Source organism: Zalophus californianus, chromosome 14 (assembly GCF_009762305.2).
Source record: "Zalophus californianus isolate mZalCal1 chromosome 14, mZalCal1.pri.v2, whole genome shotgun sequence".
Lineage (NCBI taxonomy): Eukaryota > Metazoa > Chordata > Mammalia > Carnivora > Otariidae > Zalophus > Zalophus californianus.
In genome coordinates, this window is record NC_045608.1 from 54,134,160 (window position 1) to 54,157,919 (window position 23,760).

Sequence of the window (23,760 nt, forward strand, 5' to 3'; positions counted from 1 at the left end):
CGGCATATTCATTGAGGGCTTTCAACTGAATTCCTGTTCCTCTGAGGGGTGGGGGAAAGCAAATCAGTGAGGTCCAATGGCACAGTTTTATGGGAGTCTGAATTAGTTCGTAGATAAAACCCTGACTCTCTAGACCAGACAAAGGAATACGCCCATTATGCTCTTCCCTAACCACCCTCCCCCACCCAATCTCTCAGCTATGCTTGATAAGACAATGGGAAACAGTAAGCAGATGTAGGTTATTTTGAGGAGGAGGGGCATAACCCTGGGAGCAGGTTTTCTGTGTTGCTGAAAAGGTCTGTCTCAGAGGAATGGGAAGTTCATGGTGTTTTGTGAACACCAAGTGGTCGCACCAAGACTGGCATCTTAACAGAGGCCTGCTCCACCTGGGACGGGAGGCAGGCTAAGAGAGCATGGTCCCCAGAAACAGGACTTTGCAGCCTTCTCTTGTCACATGTGAGTTCTAATCTGGCCTTCAAAAAAGACTGCTCGGCAGATTTTTTGCTTAGATAAACCTGATGGCTGTGCACTGTTCACTTACAAAGGCTCTATTCAGTTCAGATCACTTTGGAGGGAGAACAGGTTAAGCAGTAAATGGGGAGCTTACAGTAGATTGTACATCTGCCAGCATTTTTTGGGGACACGTCAAGTCTGTCACTGCAAAGGTAAGTTAGAGGAGACATATTAACTATCCCTTTTGTTTCTGTTCTAAACCTGTTTCTCACAAAGCTCAGGAACTGTCCGCTTTGGAACGCTCAAGGATTGGAACCAACAAAGCTGCAGGTTTTGAGAAAGAATGTCCTGCTCTCCTCAAAGAAGTGTTCTTGGAGGGTGGCCTGGGTTGTTTTCCTGGAAGATTTTCTAGAGTGAACAGATGTAACAATTTTCTATAATTTGCCTTGGTGCAGATGCTGAAAGAGAGCATTCACAATAAAATACATGCAGTATATGTAATTTCGCTTGGATGTTCTGGGGTTTTAAAGTAAAAATGTGTACCTGCAAGCTGTTTTATGGTTTCTCGGTCATAATGATCTCTGTTACACAGAAGGCTACAACCGCAACTCCTCCTTCATGTGCAAGCGTTCCAAAAATATCTTGATAATTTTGCGTATTCTGCAAGGCACAGTGTTCTCCCTGTGTTGGCTTGGGAAGTGTGTTAAAATGTTCAATTTCTCTTTGTGATAAATTTCTGAAGTAATCACATCAACAGGGAAGGTGGTGGATAGTCTTCGAAAGGAGCCCTTGCAAAAGGTGCAGCCACCCGAGTGGGTCTCAAGTAACAAAAGCTGCAAAGGAACTTCAGCTGGGGTTATGCGTTGTGACCGCAGATAAAGCTTATTTATGGAAAACTGCTTTACTGTATTGATAAAATGGGAGAAAAGTGGTGGGGAAGGTGGTGAGGATTCTTAATAGCTGCAGCTTGCTACCTGCCTCTAGGGAGTCTGAGCTTATGCTCGTGGCATTCCTCAGGGGATGGATAAGGAGAGGGGCTGGGGCATCACTGCGAAGCCAAATCCCCAGACAGTCAATGAGCGAATGCTCTGCTGCGTGCGTCCTCTGCCGGCTCAATGGTTGACCCTCCCTCCAATTGTCAGCCCAATTTACCGACTGTTTCATTTGTCCCTGTGCACAGACATACATTTTCCACAGTAATTACGAAACGGGCTGCTACTGGCGGCGCCTTCCACAACACACATACTTGTTGAGTTCAATAGTTACCATTGGGGTTCCATTGGTCCTCTCCACCCAGCACAAACAAGAAGTTTTCTACCTCCACAACGCAGTGGTGGGCACTGTTGTACGGCATAACTGGAATTGAGGGGGGGAAGAAAAAGACACATGAATTTCTTCATCTTAGGACTTGATACCTTGGCTCCCTGGTTATTTGCTTCCACCAAAGGGCATAAAATGTGAGAGTAAGTCGGAAGGAAGAAGAGAGCATAAGCAGCAGAGCGGGGCACCCACCCATCCACTGTGGCTCAGCCGTGTGTTCCCAGCAATCTCAAACCCAACCCCTTTTGACTAATTTTACATAATATTATTCCGCAAATTAGTCAAGGACAACCTGTCATGCTGCTTTCGATTCTTAAGTTCTCCTCACCTGCCTGATGATGGGGATCGAATTCTAAAGCAATGACGGATCCTCCCAAATGGACAGGGCTGGGGGTTACTGCTTGGAAGAAATAACCCTGCAAACACTTGGAGCCATGAAGATGCTCTGCCCAAACTTGGTTTGCTGGCAGTCTTTCCATAAACAGACTCGGGGTGCTTGGGAGCTTTCTATTCCACAGCAATGAGCAAGCTGAATTTCCATACAGTTTTAAGTTTTTAAATTAAGGTCCTGCTGATTTAATGCCTTCTCCAAATGTATACGCTTAATCTCCTGTACAATGTCATTAGCAGCACAATCACACATTTTCTATCTATCTGCTTAGGAGCTCTTCTGGAACAAAGATAAAAACTGTCAGGAACATCACAAACATCCATTCCCTTGGTCTCGCCCTTCTCCCCCCAACCCTCCCGGCCCCAGTGTGGTGGCTGCGAGGAGGGTGTGTTCTTCAGAAACCCACCAAAGCCAGGTGTCTCTGTATTTGTCTGTTCTCATTTACATTTTCTTTCGGGGACACGCACAGTGAGATTAGGACAGCCCTGTCACCCCATGTGCAGTGCAGTGCTGGTCTCTGCTATTATCATATCATATGGCAAATGTAAACTCACACAGAATTAGTTATCATATCACATGCGGTGGTTTGGACCCAGTGACACCAGTAGGAAAAATGATGTCCTTGTTCAGCTCATCATATGGGCACCTTAAATCTAGGTGAGGACAAATGGGGAGGTGATGTGCATGTTCAGGCAGGGAACGTATTGCTTGACACGGATCAACAGAGCACTTAAGAAACCAGTGCAGTGGGAAATCAATATGAGTCAGGGCCAGCTCTTTGTGCTCTTTTGCCAATGCCGAAAGAGAGAGAGCCTATCTTATGGCCAACTTATTTTGGATGATATATATCTCTCATTTCATTTTGTTTTTCCTATCTTTTATTTTTCTCAGAATGCACTTATGCTGGCTAAGATATGTAAATACAATGAATGAGGAACAGGCATAGCTTTGAAATCTGTAACACAGCTTCCGAAAGAGCAAATCAGATCATTTAAGCTTCTTACTAAACGATTTTAGGAGTTTGGGTTATTTTATTACTTATTTATTTTTTGCTAGGAATATTCATTGTTTTTTGAACTTATATCTATAATGCCAGAAGGCCTCGGTACAGAAACCCCTGATTTCTGTGATAATGTGGAACTTGGATGTGGATTTGTGCGATCCGTGGATTTGTGTGTGGTCCATTAATTAGGTCACTGACTTAAGGAATCATCTTGGGGATGTCCTTTTGCCCCTTAACCCTCAGTTATCTCTTTGGAAAATGCTTTTAACCATACGGCTCTGCAAAGATACCATATAGCTTCTCAGAATCCAGTGGGGCAGAATATATGTTGAGTTCGCCGACCAACTAAGATGGAATAGTTTTGAACATTAAAAAAAAATTATCATTGTTTAGATTATGATGCTAGTTCCAAAATAGCAAACAGAAAACTATGCTACTCATACGTGATGTATATTGTGTATATTGTGAGCAGTCTGGTGCTACTCCAGTTCATCATCATGTCATCTGGGCAGTGTAAGCTCACTGTGTTGATTATCATCTGCATGCATCTATTCACATGGGACGCGGGTATGGGAATAGAGGCTATAACCAACTCACGTTATGACTTCCACTCTTTCGATATTTAAATTTTTGGTCAGCTCAGTGCCCAAACCTTACAGGTAATGAAAACCTGTATTAGCATCTTTTTAACTAGAGGTCCAGTTTGATCATAAAGCGCAATCTCTGAAAATATAACAACACTTGCGTTTTGTTCTTGCCATTTATTTGCTCCCATTCAGGCAAGCAGAAATTAAGTGAAGGAAATAATACATGATTTATTCTTAAGCCTCTTTTTCATTTGATTACTCCTATTGTTATGCTTTATGCAAACAAATGAAACTATTGCCCTAAACTATGGAAACCTTCAAAATAAGAGAGAAGCTCTTTGAAGTCCTAATATAAAGGCTACTTGAAGGCATTCCCATTTTTTACTCTTGTTTTTAAACCTTCTGTGCTATATTTCTTGGCTGAGTATTTTAGTAGTCTCATTCCTGAATTATTGTCTTTTCTAAATTATTACTGTGAATCGAGAGGCTATAAATACACACAAATAACTCTTTGAAATTATTCTGAATGTGAAACGTTCCAAATTTATTAGAAAAAATCTATATTAAATCAATGTTCGAGTTTTGCAAAAGACCTAATTTGACTTCTGATTAAACCTGAAGCAAAGCAAAATAAATAGGGCAGTGAGCAAGAGCAAACATCTGTCTAAAATGGCACTGGGTACTGCACGTATTGATTACCTTTTAAATAACAAGGGATACATGCCTGACCCTTTCCAGATTTCTCGAGAAGTGGACACCAGCCTTGCCCTCACAGGCAGGTATTGGAGGAGACGTTTGTACTCATGTTCATATATAGCCCAGTGCGAGTTTTTAGCGTGTCAGTCAGTGAGTTAGAGGGAAAGGGTAAAGAGAAGCTAATCAGGATGAAATGAGATTAAAGGCTGTCTAATTTTACAGCAACTGTGATCCATCAGCCACTGTGAAAGTGACAGTGGAAATGAATGATGGAGACAGACAGGTGGGGCTGTACATTTCACTGATTTATCCTCAAATGCACTGGGCCTTATTTTATTGAGTGAACATGACCGCATTTATCATGACTGTCATCTAAACCCACTTCCCTCCATTTAAAAAGGTCACTTTACTCAGAGGGAGTAGGAAAGAGGCACTTTCAAATCAGATTTAAAATCTCATAACACGTGTTTATAAGGCCTTTTGTGAGAATTCTAAACTTTACTAAACAAACTAGAAGTGCCAGAAGGAAAGGCGGGGGGGAAGCCAGAAAACTGAAAAAGAAGAAACCTTTGGTCACCTAAGGGAACACATTCATTTAGTCTCTGAATCAGAAGCAATTTGTACCATGTTTCCCTTTCCCGCCCCAAACACCTGATATTCTATTCTAGTCTAGGATGTTAAATAAAACATTTACATTTAGTATTTTTAATTAAGAAAGTGGGAAGCAAGTAACACTATAAAATAAACTTGGACAGGATATTAAGTCACAGTATTTGCTCTGCAGAATGACTAATCATCACACACAAAAGAGATGTTAACAATTGTTATAAGCAGCCACAATTTACTTATATACCTGTTAACTGTTTTCTCCTAAGTTTCAGGCCACACAAAAAAAATCTGAGTTACACAGTCTTTTACCCCCTCCCTGTACCAGCGCAGTAAAGCGTCCTAGAGTGTTACATACAAAATTGGTTTTCGTGGATATGACAAAGGAGAGTCAAACCCTCAGTGTTTTGTGTTCCTTTTCATACTACCAACCACCATTTACCAAACATTTACCATGTGCCAGACACTGTTCGAGTGCTATAGATATAGATAGAGAAATTAAATATGTAATTATATTCGTGTATAGTTTTCTATATTGTATCTCCGAAAATATAACAACACTTGTGTTTTATTCTTGCCATTCATTTGCTTCCATTCAGGCAAGCAGAAATTAGTAAATGAAATCATATCTGATATTATAATACATGATAAAAGGCAATATGTGATAAAATGTACCAATGTTTTATTTACCCATATCTTTCATTTAATACAACAAACTTCAAGGGAGGCATTATACTCATTTGTTTTATCTCGGTAAGGAATACTGAGGCCTTGAGAGGTTAAGTCACTTGTTGAAGGTCATACTCAGCTAATGAATGGTGGAGAGAGAACCCGAACACAGGGAAAACTGGATCCCAACCCACGCTCTTGTCCATTTCACTCTACTGATTTTCAATAGGTATGCTCATCCAACCAGCAAGTAATTACTGAGTACCTGTGTGTTCAGTGATGGTGCTCCTGAAATTTCTGTGTCTTTTTTTGTATTGAATCATATTTTAAAAGTTTATTATTTTCATATTGAAAGGAATCCTTAATTAGAGCAAGTGGACACTCCTATAATTTTTTTTTAATAAATCCAGGTATTCAAATAGTTGGTTTTCTTAAAGTAAGGTATGGTTGGTTGACGAAGCCAGTGTTCAGAAAAACACTGAATAATGAGCCAGTTAAGGATGGGTAGAGTCTATTGGCGGAGAGTTTTTATTTTTTTAAAAAAACACTGAGGTCTTATTTCCACCTTGTAAGCAGATTCAAAGCATCTTGGGTATAGAGGCGCTTTTCTGGCATACGAAACGTGCAGAGGGCTTGTTGTATTTATATAAGGTCTTATCCTGTCAGAGATCCACATTACCCTGTTTCCTCCCATATATGCCTAAGGAATATATATCTCTTCCAGCAGAAAGTATAGGTATCTTTCCTAGCCACACATTTTCATGAACATCCAAAGAAGAGATTGAATAGGGCTATGCTAAGTTTATAGGATTGCTAAATAAATGGTTGTTGAATGCTTACATTTTGCCGTAATGCTTATGAGGGCCTTGATTTTCTATTGGCTTCAAACACATAAGCTTGCAAAACTGTCAAATATGAGATAATTCTTAATTTTTACCATGCCCATGGTAAAAATGAAATCTTATTAAAAGTAAGGATATGGAGGACCAGTAAGTTTTCCTTCTGTCCCCGTACCTCAGCTTTTTAGTTCCTATCGTAGAGGCTGTCACTGTTAGTATGTTCTTGGATTTCCCTTTCAGAGAGTTTATATATAGGAGTCATTTCCTTTAATACAAACGGCTGCAGCGTAACTATGGGCATACTGTTTAGTACCTTGCTTTTTTTTGCGCTCAAGGATGCATTCATTTACTCTTTCTCCGCCAGTCAAATATTTGTTCAGCTGCTACTCTATGCCAGGCAGTGTTCTACCCGCTGGGGAGGTCATGGCGGAAAAGAGCATCAAGGAATGTTCCAGTCAGGGGAAGCACATAGTACACGTGTGCACAAGTAAGTAGGGACTTTTGTTTCAAATGACAGGTGCAATGAAGAAAAGCACAGGAGGGTCAGAAGAGAGAGAGTGATGGGGGTGGGGGGAATGTTGCTAGTGGTTAGGGAAGGCATTTGTGAGCAGACTTTTGAGTCCTCTCAAGCTGACTGAGGTGAGCCAGGGAACCAGGCAGGGGAAAAAGTGCAGGAATGACAAGAACAAAGGCCTTGAGGCACAGGCGTGGAATGAATCGAGAATGGCAAGAAGACCAGAACAGAAAGATCTGAGATGAGGTCTAGGTGGTCCGACCAAGGGCAGGTCAGGTGCAAGGGTGCAGGCTTGGTCAGAAGACAACACTTGGATTGTCCACCACTGCATTTTTTTTTTTTTTAAATGGCTGCACAGTGTTCTGTTTGATGGGTATCCTATAATGTATTCCATTCTTAATTCATTCAACAAGCATTTATTCAACACCCATTATGTGCAGACACTTTTCTGATTGCTGATAATGTGGCAGGGAACTAAGCTCTCATAGAGCTTACATTACAGGGGAGAGAAGTGTGTAAACAACTACATAATGAACAGGAACACAGCCAAATGAAAATAGATGATGTAAGGAGAAAGAAAATGGGATGATGTGTTACAGAGTGAGCGCCTGGTTATTGCTCTAGCTGGGGTGGCCAGGGAATGGCATTTTAGAGAGAGCTTGAAGGGCTAGAGGGAGGCACTGTTATAAAACGAGGGCAAGGAGTCCACGCAAAGAGACTCTGAAGCACAAAAGAACCGGGTGTGCCGGAGAAGCCCAGAGAGGTCTCTGTGTCTGGAACTCTGAAGGTAAGTAAGGCCAAAGAGTCGTGGGATGAAGTCAGGAGGCAGGCTGAGACTGGGTAGATGGGTCTTCACAGGCCAAGGTTAGTGGAGTGGATTTCATGTTTGGCATGATGGAAAGGCATTGGAGGGGTTTTAAGCCCCCGAATGATGTAATCTGATCTCTGTTTTAAAAACATTACTCTGGCTCCTGTAGATGCGGAGAGGGAGGGAGGGGAAAGAGGGAGACTAGGTAGAGCACTCTTGTGGTCTGGATGGAGATCATGGACACCTGATCAGGAAGCAAAGCTAGGGATGGACAGAAGGGACATCTGTGGAAGGCTGTTGCTACCAACAGTGCTTTGTTGTGTCCTTGGAGGCACCCAATGCACACACACGGGAGTTCATCTGTAGGACTGATTCCTCCAAGGGAAATTTCTGGGCCAAAGGATGGCTGCATTTTAGATTTTGTTGGATATTGTTACGCTGCACCCCTTTTTACATTTCTGTCTTTGCCAATATGGTAGGTGAACAATTGGGATCAAGTTAAAATGTAAATGGGCATATATTGAATTATGCTAGAGGTTGAGCATCTTTTCATGAATTTCAAGTCTATCTATCTTTCTTTTTTTAAAAAGATTTTATTTTTAAGTAATCTCTACATCCAATGTGGGGCTTGAACTTACAACCCCGAGATCAAGAGTCTCATGCTGTAGTGACTGAGCCCCAAAATCGTTCATATATTTTTTCTGTTGGGTTTTCAGTTTCATGATATCAGAATTTATGTTACCTATAATTATGTGATTTCCATTTTTGAACTGTTCTTTTCTATGGAGTTATCTAGACTGGCAAAATAAAAATGATATTTTGGAAGCATGATGTTGCTAGAATGTATATTTGTGGAATATTTACTCATTGAAGCAAATTCAAATAGCATTTACATGTTGTTGAAAACAAACATAACCTGAAAGAAAGATGCCCCACTTTAATAATACTGGTGAGTATTTCTTGCCATAGGACCATAGAGGAATTTTTAAAAACAATTTCTTCAACTTTATAGTAAGTGTAATTGAGAAACATAAATAATTAAAAATTTACTATTTGGTTTAATACTATCCTCTAGTCTTTCTTCAAAGACTTAGCAACTTGGTCAATGATTCCCTGGAGGTAGAAACAGATGTATAATAAAACATTTTACATGAAGCAGGGGCTTGATAGATACTGTTGAATAAATAATCCACAGAAAAGGCTCTATTACCTTTTTTTCCTGTCATATTTGGACGGTACTGTCTCTGCAAACTACCAATAGTAGTTTGTATATTTGGGGATGACTTGATCACTAAGGACAATTAGTCTGGAAAATTAAGCCCTGTGAGAAATTTACATGGTCTGAATCCAGTGATGAGTTGGCTGAAGTTCTGAATTAACCCAAAGGTTACCAACACTTTTCTCCCTCATCCCCAACTTGTCCTGCACACATTGAGGCACGTTCCCATAGTCCCACTGAAGACAAAATTATTGAGGTGAATTCATGATACATAAATCTGAAAAAACTGCATGTGTATTAGGTTTTGGACACTGTGCATGAACGAAGAGAGTTTGTTTCTCTCTTATGGTTCAAAATTGTATCTAAGGGAGAATTTTCCTGACAATGAGTGTTGCTTTGATACTTCCTCTTTTGTGCAACTATGGTACTAAATTCATGCCTTTATTGTACACTTGCCAAATCATGACAGTTTATTAAAATTGCCTGTCGTATGTTTGTTACCACTGAAAGATCTGTGAGCTCCTTTAGGCTGGACTGTGTCATCTTTATGGTTTTATGCCTAGCACGGTGCCCAATACATAGCACTGGGACAGACTCTGGCATTAGCTTGAGCTTTTATTCCTAATACATTAATTAGAAATATTAGTGAATTGGGGCGCCTGGGTGGCTCAGTTGGTTAGGCATCTGCCTTCGGTTCAGGTCATGATCTCCAGGTCCTGGGATTGAGCCCCACGTTGGGCTCTCTGCTCTGCGGAGAGTCTGCTTCTCCCTCTCCCTCTGCCCCTCCCCCTGCTCACACACACTCTCTCTCAAATAAATAAATAAAATCTAAAAAAAAAGAGAAATATTAGTGAATCAATAAACATTAGTAGCATGAATGAGTGGATGATAGCTAAGAGAGACTGTGGAATTTACTTCTTTGGAAGGTGTGCAAAATAGGATGGGTCCCAGTAGATATGAGGGAGGGAGGGATTGAAGGAAGAAAGGGAAGAAGTTCAGGTTCTTTGACTTCTAGGAGAGATGTCACCTTGTAAGCAATACATATGTTTTAAACGAAGGAGGTTTGAAAGCTCCTCAAAAACTGTGACATATTTCTTCAGGAACTATTATGGACCTAAATGTGCCAAGGTCAAAGGCTTTCAATAAATCCTTGTTGATGTACAGTTTTAGCTCTGAGCACTTTACTTGGGGAAGCACTAACAATCAGCAAAGCCAAGGGGACTTCAAATAGGACTTCTGTTATCTATTTAAACAAAACTGACTTTCAAAGTCTTATTTTTATTTTAATTGGAATATTTTTACTAATATGTTCCTAAATTATGACTATGTTATTATAATATTAACTATTTAATTTTGGATACTTCCTGGCATGTTAGTTTGAAGTTAAATATAGTTTGATTTTCACTTTTGGAAAGTAAAACATCTTTGGGAATAAAAACTACAGTCTCTTGCAATGATTAGTTCTGTTTTTTGTTTGTTTCTGTTTTATGAAGTGTTGTGTTTTCAGGGACAGGTTGATGAAACATGCTGGTGCTTTGATCTATGCCCCTTCCTTCCTTGTTAGCTTCCTTATTTTATCTTTCTGGGGCAGTGAGAAATTGCACCTTTCATTCTACACCTAAAAAAACCTCACTAAAAAAAAAATAGTAAACTCTTTAAATGAATTAAAGTAGTAGAGCAGCACACATTATTTAAAGCTGTGCAAATAAGACCCTTGATAAAGGTCAAGGAGCCAGGGCTATTTACACTGTGGATGGTCCAGCAACAAGGGAGCAGCAAATATGTTCGTTAAATAGTTTAAAGTCTCTTAGATGTTGGCCCCCTACTTGTCCCAAATTATTGAGGGCAGGAAGAAGGAAATGGGTGTGGTCTATGTAATGAGGATTTACACAGAGTTTTTTGATATGGATCCCATAAACTCAATATTGGACAGTGAACACTAGTGGTTCACATTAAAACCCATGAGATATCAAAAGGTACATTTAAGGATTACTTGTCTATTAACTCATTTGTTCATTTCATTCCAAAACATGTGTTGAGGAACTAGTAGTTATTGTGCTAAACTCTTGGGATGCCATTTTTTTTTAAGATTTTATTTATTTATTTGACAGAAACACACCGAGAGAGGGAACACAAGCAGAGGGAGCGGGAGAGGGAGAAGCAGCCTTCCCACTGAGCAGGGAGCCCGATGTGGGGCTCGATCCCAGGACCCTGGGATCATGACCTGAGCTGAAGACAGACACTTAATGACTGGCTACCCAGGCACCCCTCTGGGACACTATTTCTGTATTCCAGATCTCACAGTGAAAGAGAACATATAAACAATGAAATAGGATACATAGTGCTCGAGGAGAAGAGCAATAGAAGCACCAGGGAGGAAAGGACTAAAACTTCAGGGAGAAAGAGAGGCTTAAGCTAAATCATAAGGCTAAAAAAGCATTTTCCAGGTTGTCACAGCAGCAAAAGTCATTCATTATCAGCAAAAGGAACATGGATTCTACAAATATTTATTGAGTTCCTACTATGTGCTGGAACTTTGACTAAGCACTATTGATATTATTTTTGTTAGATTGCTTTATAAAAATTGTTAAAATTAATCTCCAAAATGTTCTTAATATTATGATAATAACACTACAATATCAATTGTTTTGTTGAGGCCAGAGGAAATGTGTTTGGGGAATGTGGAAACGAATAAAAGGGATGAACCATTATCTATACCGTCTTTTTAGGCAGCTGTCCTATTGCCCAACTCAGGCTCCCTCTGGAGCACTCTCTCCTTAGACAATCCAGCAGTAATGGCCTCTGCTCTAATTAAATCTCTCCCAACATGTGGAGTCACCTGATATTTCTAGAAGCAGTTGGTAGGATTATCAGAACTGTGAGCAATACTTCTGTTCCTTTCAGGCCACCCCTCCCCGCATTTGCTCTTGTTGCTTCTGTGTGTTATTAGGCTATTGTACTTATTTGACTTCAAAGGATATTTCACTGCAAAGATTCAGAAGGATTTGCTGTACATTCCTCCCATGACCATTTCATGGTGTGTGCCTGGGCCCACTCACACAAACTCATGTGTGTGTCAAATCTGGGAAATACCAGGGCAGTTGAGCCTAGCAGTGACGATTATCCTAAGTCAATAGCTTATGACACACAAAAGAAATTAAAGTGCAGCCCACTATCTTTGGAGATGAGCCCATGTTGGGTGGTATTTGCCATGGGAAGGCACCTAGAGCCGTCTTGAGAAAGTTCTGAAATCCGTGTTGCTGGGAAAAAGTGGAGAATTGAGCTGTGCAGATCTAAAGAGAGAAACATGTAGGGAAATATGATGAATACTGAAGTTGCCTTTTCTTGTTTCTTGGCACCATTTTTTTACTGGCAAAACTAGATAGCCATGGAATGCTAAGTGATATTTACTTATAAATATATTTATGAATGTGCATGAATATTTGGCACTTCTCCTGTCTTAGAATTTAGGCTGAGACCCTAAAGCTGAAGCTAATTTAAAGATATATGCCAGGCCATCTATGCAGGACTAGCTAAAAGTGGCGCCTAAACTTGTTCTGTCTGGTAGTATGTGTATGCACACACACACATGCACACCCCTATTTAGCCTGTATATACAATGATGTGGAAGACTATTAGTGAGTGGGGAATTTTCCTTAAGAGAGTGTTGTGGGAATTTGTTGGAGCCTTGGGCATTTTCCGTCTGCAGGAGAACAGAACACTCCTCCTACCTTCACCCCAAAGACAAAAACTGGTGGAGGATTCTTGGGCCAGATGTTTCTGTCTCTTGGGGTTTGGCAGGCACTAGGGGAAGTGTGAAGGCAAGAAGCTGGTTGGAGCCGGCTGTGATAGGAATGTGGAAGGAGAGAGCTGGGGCAGAAGTGGACCACATTTCTAGATTTGGTGGGGCAAAGGTACCTGGTACCTTCCCGCATGCTGAGATGATGCTTGGGAAGCTTGCTTGGCTAGAATGGCCACAAGAGGATCCTGCACCCAAGAATATGAATTGCCAGGTCAAGGTGACCCTAATAGAAGCTATGTGCTGGATAGCCCATGGTATGATGCAAAGTCTTTAAAAAGAGGTTCAGAATAGAACGTGTAAAGGCAGCTCATCAAAAACAAAGTCAGATTTATAGCATTTGTCTCTTGAAAGCCAAGTTCTAAAAACACTAGGTAAATAAGAGCTTTTCTCTCTGTGCCTTTCCCTCGGGATCTATCCTTGGTAGAGCCAGATGACCCAGGATGGCTGACTTTTCCTCCAGGGCGGGTCAGACTTTCTCGCGCTCACAGAAACATCAGTGCAGCAAAGGGCTCACAGCAGGCCTGAGACTGTTATCCATTGAAAGGCCTGGGAATTTAGATTTCAGGATTGTTCCCACTACCTTAACTAAGAGTGGCTATTTGTGCCCAAATTGAAAAACAATGTGGTATGCTGAACACCTATCTTCTGGGAATATGGAATTTTGGATGTCTACCTGACCAGCCTCGAATAAAACCTTTGGGCACCGAGTCTCTAATGAGCTTCACTGGTTGACAACATTTCACAGGTGTTGCTGTAATTCGAGGCTGGAGGAAATAATTGTGTCCTGTGGGACTCCACTGGAGAGGACTCTTGGAAGCTTGCACCTGGTTTCCTCCAGACTTTGCCTCATGCACCTTTTCCCTTTGCTGATTTTGCTTTATATGTTTTCACTGTAATAAATCATAGCTGTGAGTACAACTATATGTTGATCCTGTTAGTTCTTCTAGTGAATCACTGAACCCAAGGGTGGTCTTGGAAATCTCTGATACAATAGGAGACAGAGAATCTGCTAGTGTATTGAGAGAATGAGGTTTTGGTTTAATATCCCAGTGTAACTGAGGCTGCTTTTAGAATGTGCTGAGGTACAGCCCCATGGAGAGATGCAACATCCAACAGAGAGGTTTTGAAAAATTAGTGGTTGGAAAAAAATCAAGTTGTTTTTAGTTGGCCCGATATGTGGGAAGCTGTTTCAAGAAACTGATTATAGATGTATGTGCTTATGACAAGATTGCTTCTGGACTCCTGAAGAACCCTTTTAGCTGGAGAGGCATGGGTTCCAGATTTCCTCTGGTTGGAATCAACGTGTAAATCTCTCCTGAGAATCCACTAGTGGCCAACTCTGTCCTGTCAGAGGTGCCACAGGATTTGTCAAAGAAATTAATACTGTGGTTCTTTTTAATTTCCTCAGAAAATTTACAGTCTAGTTGAAACACTAAATAGACATATTTGAGACCACTTGGAAGGGATAATGCAGTGGTGTAGGAGCATTGTGCCAAAGAAATCTAAAGAAGGAAGGAGTCCCCAGGCCTTGGCTTAGGTAGCGGTGTGCTACCTTCCATCTCTCTCCAGCCATCACATCCTTCTGCATTCTCACAGGGTGCCCTGCCTTGTCTTTAAAACAAACTAGAAAATGCAAAATTCTTTCATCTTGCTGGCCCTTCCAGCTATCCTTAGAGCACCCCACTCCCTGGGCCACAAAGCTGGGCTCACAACCACAGCACTGGACACGGTGAATGATTGCTCTAGAAATGGTCCCATGACCCAGCCAGTCCCTTCAGAGGGGTTTTCGTACTGGGGCTGACAAGAAGAAATCTTTTCTTTCTGACCACAGATCCTGGAGCTGCTTATGGCAATGGAGAAGAAGGTCTGAACAAAGGAGCTTGTGTAGTGAGGAGAAAAGAGACTTACAGAGAAAGAATCCTGATAGGATTTCAAAATTTTGTTTCGAGTCACGTGTAAGGGCAGTGCAGCCCTGCCCTCCTGCTGACACGGTCCCATAAGTTCTATTTCTCCCCTGGACCTTCCCAATATCTCCCTGCCTCCCTGCTTTCACTGTTGTTCCTTTTTGGCTTAGTCTTCACAGAACACTCCTAATGATCCTTCTGCTCAGTCTCTTCCTTACTTCTTATCACCCTTAGAATAAACGTTCAAGTTTTCAGAATGGCCTACAAGGACCATATGGTCTGGCTGCTGGCCACCTTCCCAACCTTCTTTTCTACCACTTTACTCTCACCAGTGGTGCCCCAGCCATACTGGCTTCCCTGGGATCTGCCCAACACCACAAACATATTCCTGTTTGAGGGACTTTGCACTTTCTGTTCTCTCTGCCTCATATGTTCTTCCTTTGTGTATTCTCATGGCTCACTCCATCACTTCATTCAGATGTCTGCTAGAGAGACCTTCTTGGACAATCCCATTACAAAAGGCCTCCCCTGTCATTCACCATTTGTTTACCCTGCTTTAATGTTCCTGACAGCACTCGATAATGCCTATCATTATATAGGGTTTTTGTTTGTTTATAAACGATTTCTATACTAACAAGTAGGCAATATACTAATATACTAGCTGTGTAGTGCATGGCTTTCAAGCTCATCGCCAAATCTCTAGTGCCTAGAACAATGTCTTGCACAGAGTAGGCACCTAATAAATATTTGTTAATAACCCAGTAGTTTAAGTTATACTGAATTGGATTTCTATAACTCATAACCAATACTTCTACATTTTGGATGGGGAAAGTAAAGCAATTTGGTTCAGGTGAAATAGTAATTCAATAAGCATGAGACTTCAGCTTATTAAATTAAGTCAATAAGTCAATGCCATCTGTGTGCACAGATGCACAGTGGCTGGGGAACTGTTAGGCATTTTTGTGGGGCTGAAGTGTAAAGTTTGAGGAGGAGTGGGATGTACAGTTGGAAAAGTAGAGACAAGGTCACGGAGGTTCCTGAATACCAAAGACTCTACAACTCTTAGTAGAGAGGCATGGAAGGTTTAGGGAGGGGAGTAAAGCACGAAGTGTGTGAACAGGGAATAGATCCTGTCCTTAGATCTTGCTGACATTCTTTCCTCACCTGGGTATGTTTCTGCTAAAATAAAGAGAGCCGTCATCTTAAAGCTCGTAAATCCAACGAAAGAGAGAAAGTTCTAGAGGGAAAAACACGAAGAGTATGAATACTTTGAAGTGACCATCCAGAAAAAGTAAAACATAACCACATGTAAAGGCTTAAGAGGCAAGGAAAATGGCAGGGTGAGACATCAAAAGAAAAAAAGAAAGACCATTAGTGAAATTATATCAATAGGTATAAGCATTATTTGTGGAGAGAGAATAGGCAAGAAAATTTAGGGGGTTGTCCTAATAATTAAGAACTAAATATAATTGTAAGCAAACTGTCATTTAAACATGACTTCCAAATTGGATTTGGATTCTCTTTCCCCTCATAGTAATAAATGGGGAGTACTATTACATCTACCCCACAAAATGATGACTACTGTATGCACTGTGAGCCAACAAAGTTTGAATCATTATTAGCTAATTAGCTAAGAAATAGCTAATGAATTGTCCTCTTTCCTCAGGAAGAGAATCTGAGCATCAAAGGCTAATAGAAAGTCCTCAACCATTAAAAGCCTGCCCTCAGAGCCCTACCCCTCATGTCTTCATTTCCCCCTTGACTCAGCTTAGCTTTCATTGCTCATCTTCATAATAATTTTTCTGGCATACATACTCAAACTCTCTTGTTCCTTTCTCTGTTTTTCATACTTGCAGTGCAAAACCAAATCGTGGTTATATCCAACCCTATGTCAGGACCCATACAATTGAATGTGGCTGGAGACATTCATACCACCATTTGACTAGGCCTCATCTTATTTTATTTTTTTAAATTAATTAATTTTTGTTCGTTTGCTTAATTTACCTTTTGTCTTAGAAACTTAAAAAGATATACAGGAAGGGTATGTACAAGGAAAAGCCTCTCTCACCTTTCCCCTCACCCCATCCTACCCCACCCCTCCCTAGAGGCGGGTGTCCTGATCAGCCCCTCTACCATCCAGTTTCAAACTTATATGTAAAAGGCCAGGTTTGGGTTTGTTTCTTTTAGTAACCAGAATCATGCAATAGGTATTGTTCTTTGATGTACTTGTTGAAGATGTTCCCAACCCAGCACACTCCTTTTATCCATTACAAATTCCACAGAATTAGTGTCACTATTTGGATTGCTTCATTCTGCCGTTATAATTATGTCCACTTTTGTGCACAAAGTTGAGTACAGGGGGTGGAATTTGAGGGGGAGAGTCTCAGTTTGAGTCCCTGTTGATCTGGGGTGAAGGTGTGTGGACTTGGTGTTGAGCAGGTGGCAGGCAGTGCACACCTACTGGGGCAGGAGGGTGGCTGGACTGTAGATTTGGGACAGACAGGCCAGTGGCGCCATGTGTGACAGGGGAGTGGCTGGTTTTGCTCCTGGTTTAGAACAGGCCTCATTTTAAATTCATAATATTGTTGCCTGAAATTCCTACCATGTTTCCCTAGACCATTCCTTATTCCATTCTTTTAGATCAAGGGTTAACAAACTGTGGCCCATGGGCCAAATCTGGCCCACCATCTGTTATTGTAAATAAAGTTTTATTGAAACACAGCCACACCCATCAGTTTATATATTGTCTATGGCTGCTTTCATGTGGCAGCAGCAGAGTCCAATAGTTGTGACAGATCCCTAATGGCCTGCAAATGATAAAGTATTTACTATCTTGCCCTTTACGGAGAAAGTTTTCTGACCTCTGTCCTAAATGATAATTTCACACAAACAATGAATCATGGAACACTACATCAAAAACTAATGATGTATGGTGATTAACATAACAATAAAAAATTTAAAGGAAAAAAAAAGAAAAAATGATAATTTCACATCTTCTCTCTCCAACTCTTTAACATCTGCTCCTTGACTTACTTTTAGCTGATAACCTTGTTTTCTGTTTCACTAAGAAAATAGAAACATTTGGAAAAGAACTCCCACAGGCTCCCAGCATCATACCTATAAAATTACCTGCACAGTATACCTATACTCTGCCTTTGTTTTTACTTCCTTTTCTTATTAAGGATGGATGGGCCGTCCCTGCTCCTTTCTAAAATCAAGCCCTCCATTCGTATACTAGGTCTCATTCTCTCTCAATTACTCAAGGATATTTTCCCAGCAATTTTATCACATCTCGTCATCAGTTTTTTCCCTCTTTATCAGATCTCTCCTATCCGCAGAGAAAAATGCTGTTAAATTGCTACCTTAAAAAGGTTCCTTGGATCAAGGTGCCTGAGTGGCTCAGTCAGTTAAGTGTCCGACTCTTGATTTTGGCTCAGGTCATGATCTCAGGGTCCTGAGATCAAGCCCCAACCTACAGGCTCCACACTTAAGCAGGGAGTCTGCTTGAGATTCTCTCTCTCCCTCTGCCCCTCCCCCCTCCCCCTTCCCCCCCCCTCTTTCTCAAATAAATAAATAAATCTTTTAAAAAATTTTCCTTGGATCAATATCCTCCACTTCCTATTTCAATTCTCTGTTTCTCTTTACATAAACAATCCTTGAAAGAGTTGTCTTTACTCAAAGTTTCCAGTTTTTTCCCTTTCAATTCCACTTAAACCTTTTCCAGTTAGGCTGGAAACAACAGCTGTTGTTCCATTACATCCACATTGCTGAATCTGATGTCACTTCTCAGTGTTTGTCTCACAGGATCTGTAGCATCTGACCTAGTAGATCACTCTCTCCTACACCTGTGTCCTTCTGGGTGACCATTCTCTCTGGATCCTCCTTCTACCCGATTGGCTGTTCCTTGGTCCCACTCCTTACTGCTTCCTTCTCATCTCCTGTCTGCAAACGTTGGCATGCCCCAAGAGCATGCCCTTTAAATCTCTTCTCACCTCTATCCATACTCACTACCTTGGTGATCTTCCAGCCACACGACTTCACAGCTACATTTGGGTATGAGATGGGCTCTCCAATGTAACATGCTCCAAATCAACCCTTGGCTTTCCCCTTCAAACACTCTCCTTTCCAACCAAGTCAATGTCAACCCCGTCCTTCCACTTGTTTAGGACAAAAAATTGAGGGGGCATCTTTGACTTCTTTCTCTCATATTATGTTTGATAAAATACAGTATTTATTCCTCTTGGGATTAAAGATATCCTTTTAGACTTTTTCTTTGCCTACTCACAAATAGACAAAAATGGATTATGATAGATATGCTTTTCTAATCTGCTCTTTTCCACTGTGAATATATGGTAAAATATTTTCATTTCAAGGACTATAGATCTTCATTAATAGTTTTTAATAGTGATAAGCTATTTTCTTTGTATGGATAAACTAAAATTTATTCAACAATCCCTAACTATCAAACACAAGTTTGAGTCCAGTTAATTGCTGTGATAAACAACACTGAAGTGAATGTCTTTGAACAAAGGATTATCTCTTTAGAACAAATTTCTGGAAGTAGGGCTGCTGAAATCAGGACAATTATATTTCTTTTTTTTAGAGGGGGGAGGGGCAGAGGGAGAGGGAAAGAGAGAGAATCTTCTTTTAAAAGATTTTATTGGGACGTCTAGATGGCTCAGTCGGTTAAGCATCTCTTTGGCTCAGGTCATGATCCCAGTGTCCTGGGATCAAGTCCCGTATCAGGCTCCTTGCTCAGCAGGGAGCCTGCTTCTCCCTCTCCCACTCCCCCTACTCTCTCTCGCTCTCTCTCTCTGTGCCAAATAAATAAATAAAATCTTTAAAAAAAAGATTTATTTGAGAGAGAGAGAGCGTGAGTGGGGGGGTGGGGAGGAGCAGAGGGGGAAGGAGAGGGACAAGCAGACTTTGCACTGAGCATGGAGCCCAATGAGGGGCTCAATTCCAGGACCCTGAGATCACGACCTGAGCCAAAATCAAAAGTCACAGGTTTAACCGACTGAACTACCTAGGTGTCCCAGGACCATTATATTTCTTGAAAATCTATCTTTTTATGTAATAAATTACATAAATATAAATAAATATTTTTTCAAGATTCCTAGGTGAGAGTGATATACTAATATTTATTGATGAAAATGACATAACTGTTGACAATTTAGGAATGCTTTTACTAATTACATTTGAATTGCAGTTTTGAATCCAATGTGTGCAAAAGACATCACAGATTCCGTTTACAGAGAACGAGCCTTGCGAGGGTGGATTCAAGGACCCTGTGAAATGACTCCGCGACTCCCCAGGAGTTCACACACTGCCAACCACAGCTTTGGTTGATGATGATTTAGACACACAGTTCACTTAGCGTATGATCACAAATGGAACCTATTTCCTCTTTCATCCCAGTTGCTCACTTCATGATATAACAAAGTGTTACAGTAGTAATATTAATTCCGGTACTAAGCAGGCAACTAAAAAGTTCTCATTAAAGCAGAATAATTATAGATACATATCGGAATAAAGTAGGATTTTAACTGTGGGCTATTTAAATTAAGTTCCTAGATTGAATCTTTTTATGTGCAGTGAGGGCTTCCCTCTGGAATTCATGGCAAGCACTTCAGTGTTCTTCAGGCAGTCAGAGAAATGCTGAAGGAAGAAGTGTCTGTTAATTGCCATGGCTGCAGACACCCATTATGGCATCCTGCTCAAACTCGCCTTCCCTGGACTGCTGCAATTTTGAACTGAGTCACTAGATGGCGTACACTGTTCTTTGCTTGTTCCCCCAGAAAAAGCCTCAAGAACTATGCTCAAGAGATGGGGCTCTAGTAAGCCAGCAAAAACAAAGAGGAAAAGTACAACAGTAAGACGAAAATTAAGAGGATCTTTAAAAAACTCTAGTGTTCTTTTTTTTTTTTTTTGGATGCAGATCACTCCGAGCTGGAGAATAAGATCGATATTATTCTCTTCACTTCATTTTTCTCAAGTAATCCCAAATATTTGAGATGGACCAAAATCTTGCTTTGATTCTCTAGCTGTTCATAGTAACCTGTCTTTAAACTTCACACTTCAGTGCTGAAGGCAATATCATTTATTTTCTCTTTTAGAAACTCATATGGACAGATACTTAGCAGTGCTATCCTACGCTAATAGTATTAAAGACAGGTATTTAAAGTAGGCCAGATTTTCCAATAATTGAAAGATCTGCAGATAAGTCCTGTGGTGTTTATGTGGCACAGGTGTAATGAATTAGAATCTAGTCTACAAGCAACTTTGATCCATGTATCAACATAAACTTGTATTTCTCTATATAGTATATATATGGTTGGGAAAATGATTTGATTTCCTTCGCTTTTTAGGGAATAATTCACACAACATTTTTAAATGGTAAATAAATTGCTTTAAGAAGCAAACGTTTTAGAGAAGTTTTAGAGAAGTTGAAAGAATAAAGACCTTCTCCTTAAAGTTCTCTCTTGGGGTTTTACAAATGCAAAGGCACTGAGCTGTGGATGACTTTTTTTTTTTTTTAAAGTAGCCTCAACATATCTTTTACTCTTTATTGAATTAATTTTTAAAAAAAATAGTAACCTGCTTTCAGTTAAGAAGCAAACATTTTAGTGAAGAAAGTAAACTGAGGGGTGCTGAAAGGGAGGTGGGTGGGGGATTTGCAAGATGGGGGATGGGCATTAAGGAGGCCACTTGTTGTGATGAGCACTGGGTGTTGTATGTAAGTGACAAATCACTAAATTCTACTCCTGAAACTACTATTACACTATATGTTAACTAACTGGAGTTTATTTATTTATTTATTTAAAAGATTTTATTTATTTATTTGTGAGAGAGAGGATGAGAGATAGAGAGCACGAGAGGGAAGAGGGTCAGAGGTAGAAGCAGACTCCCTGCTGAGCAGGGAGCCCGATGCGGGACTCGATCCCGGGACTCCAGGATCATGACCTGAGCCGAAGGCAGTCGCTTAACCAACTGAGCCACCCAGGCGCCCAACTAACTGGAGTTTAAATAAAAACTTGAAACATTAAAAAAAAAGAGAATAAAAAATAGTCTTCCCCTTTACCTTAAAGTACTTTCTCCAACTTTTACAAATAACACATGCATTTAAACTATGGGTGATCCTTTTCTGATTAAGTAGTTTCAACATATCTCCTACTCTTTCTTGTCATATTAACCTAGGTCCTATATGAATTTAGCTCCTCATCTCAAGTAGCAGTTAACTTTCTGAATCTTTAATATTCAAAGATGACTCTAGCAAATTGATAGGATCATCCTCTGTGGGGAAAATAGTCTTCAAACCAACAGGCCTCAGAGCTGACAAGGACTGCTCAAAGTCCATTTCCTCTACACAATAATGAGATGAAAAAAACACCTCTAGGTGGATCTTCAATCGGAAAAGCTAAAAAATCAGTGAAATTGCTAAAAGGCCTTAATGGTGCTTCTGAAAACAGACACTAATTTTATGTTCTCATTTTTTGAATTACATTCATCTGACATTTAGAAGTAATTTTAAGGACCCTTTTATGAGCTGAGAGATGAGATTTCTTGGACTATAATGATAAATGATGACTATATTTTAGGAATATAGTCAACTCATGATTATTCAATGACCAGTGGTCTGGTTCATATATTATTCCAGTATTATTATTTTTTCTGTTACCTCCTTTCAGCCTGTCCTTTGGTTATTTAATCCTTCAGAGAGTAGGTAAAGCCAAAGGGCAGTGGTAAATGTGAATAAATTGATCATGTATCTGCCATGAAAAACTTTGCTTTTTGGGCAGGGGTGTGTGGTGAAAGAATGATGATAAGGTTATTTAAATGCTATAAATGGTGAAGTTTTTAGTTTGCTTGACTTTTAACAATCAATTTTAGTCTTTCACTTTGTATAATTAATACTTAGAAATTGTTTTTTATATCATTTTAGATCTAGTTTGGATTTTAATTTTTTTCAAATATTACTTTCATAGATATGAGCCTTTTATATTATAACTCCTGAAGGCTTTAGGTTTACTTTATTTTTTACATATTATTTGTCCTGCTGTCCTCTGCCTGTCTAGGCTGGGCCCATAAGAGCAAAATCAACTCAGGTTGAGACTGAAATGTCCTCTCTTTCCAATTGGCTTTCACAGTGGTGGTCAAGGTATTGGACCAATAACTGTAAAATCTCTTCTGCATCGTGCTGCATAAAAGGGTCATAGTAACTGAAGTGAATGGACTGAATATTTTGGTTCTGTTTGGCCCACTTTGCATGGAAAAGTGTTACAAAAAGTTCCTGTTGCTGTTGTATAATTGTTGTATAATGGAAAGAACAATCTGTTATAACTGCAGTTTGATGATAGATTTAAGTAACTGGAAAGAAAACACGTGGAAGTGAGAAAGTCTATATGACACAATCCTATTTTCTTAGAGTTGAGCCATTAATTCTCTTTTGACTCCATCTCTTTGCCCTTTCAGATGTCAGTGATATTATTTGTTTAATGCTGACTTCACAATTTGTATTTCTAGCATCTTCTCCTCTGTCATATAGACCAATTCCAGCCCTCTCTGATACCTTCCCTTAAATATCTCCCAGTCTTTAATTCTTCCTTTCTTCATTCGAATGCTCACCAAATAGTCACCTGCAATGTACCAGGCACAAGTCTGGATGTGATGAATAGAGACACTGCAACACAGATATTTAAGACTAAATCTATTCTCCTCTAAACTTGCATCTTCTTGGTTTCCTCTTCTGAGGAAAGGCATCAGTTCAATTTGGCCAAGCCAGACTGTCTCTTATCTCCTACTGCCCAGCATTACCACATGATGTTTAACTCTATTTATAAAATGAGTTCTAATTTTGCCATTCTTTCATTGTTTTCATAGCCATTGCTGTAAATCAGGCCCTTATTATCTCCTGCCTGGGTTACGCAATAAAAGGTTAGCTTGTCTCCA

At 40.2% G+C, this 23,760-nt stretch overlaps 1 protein-coding gene across 1 annotated transcript in view; it reads right to left on the reverse strand.

The window, feature by feature from the left end:
* Positions 1–23,760, reverse strand: part of KLHL14 (kelch like family member 14) — a 95,495-nt gene that overhangs the window by 20,890 nt on the left and 50,845 nt on the right. Inside the window, exon 3 of the mRNA XM_027576446.1 lies at positions 1,720–1,809. Coding sequence (XP_027432247.1) covers positions 1,720–1,809 — 90 coding nt within the window. The remainder of the gene's footprint in view (positions 1–1,719; positions 1,810–23,760) is intronic.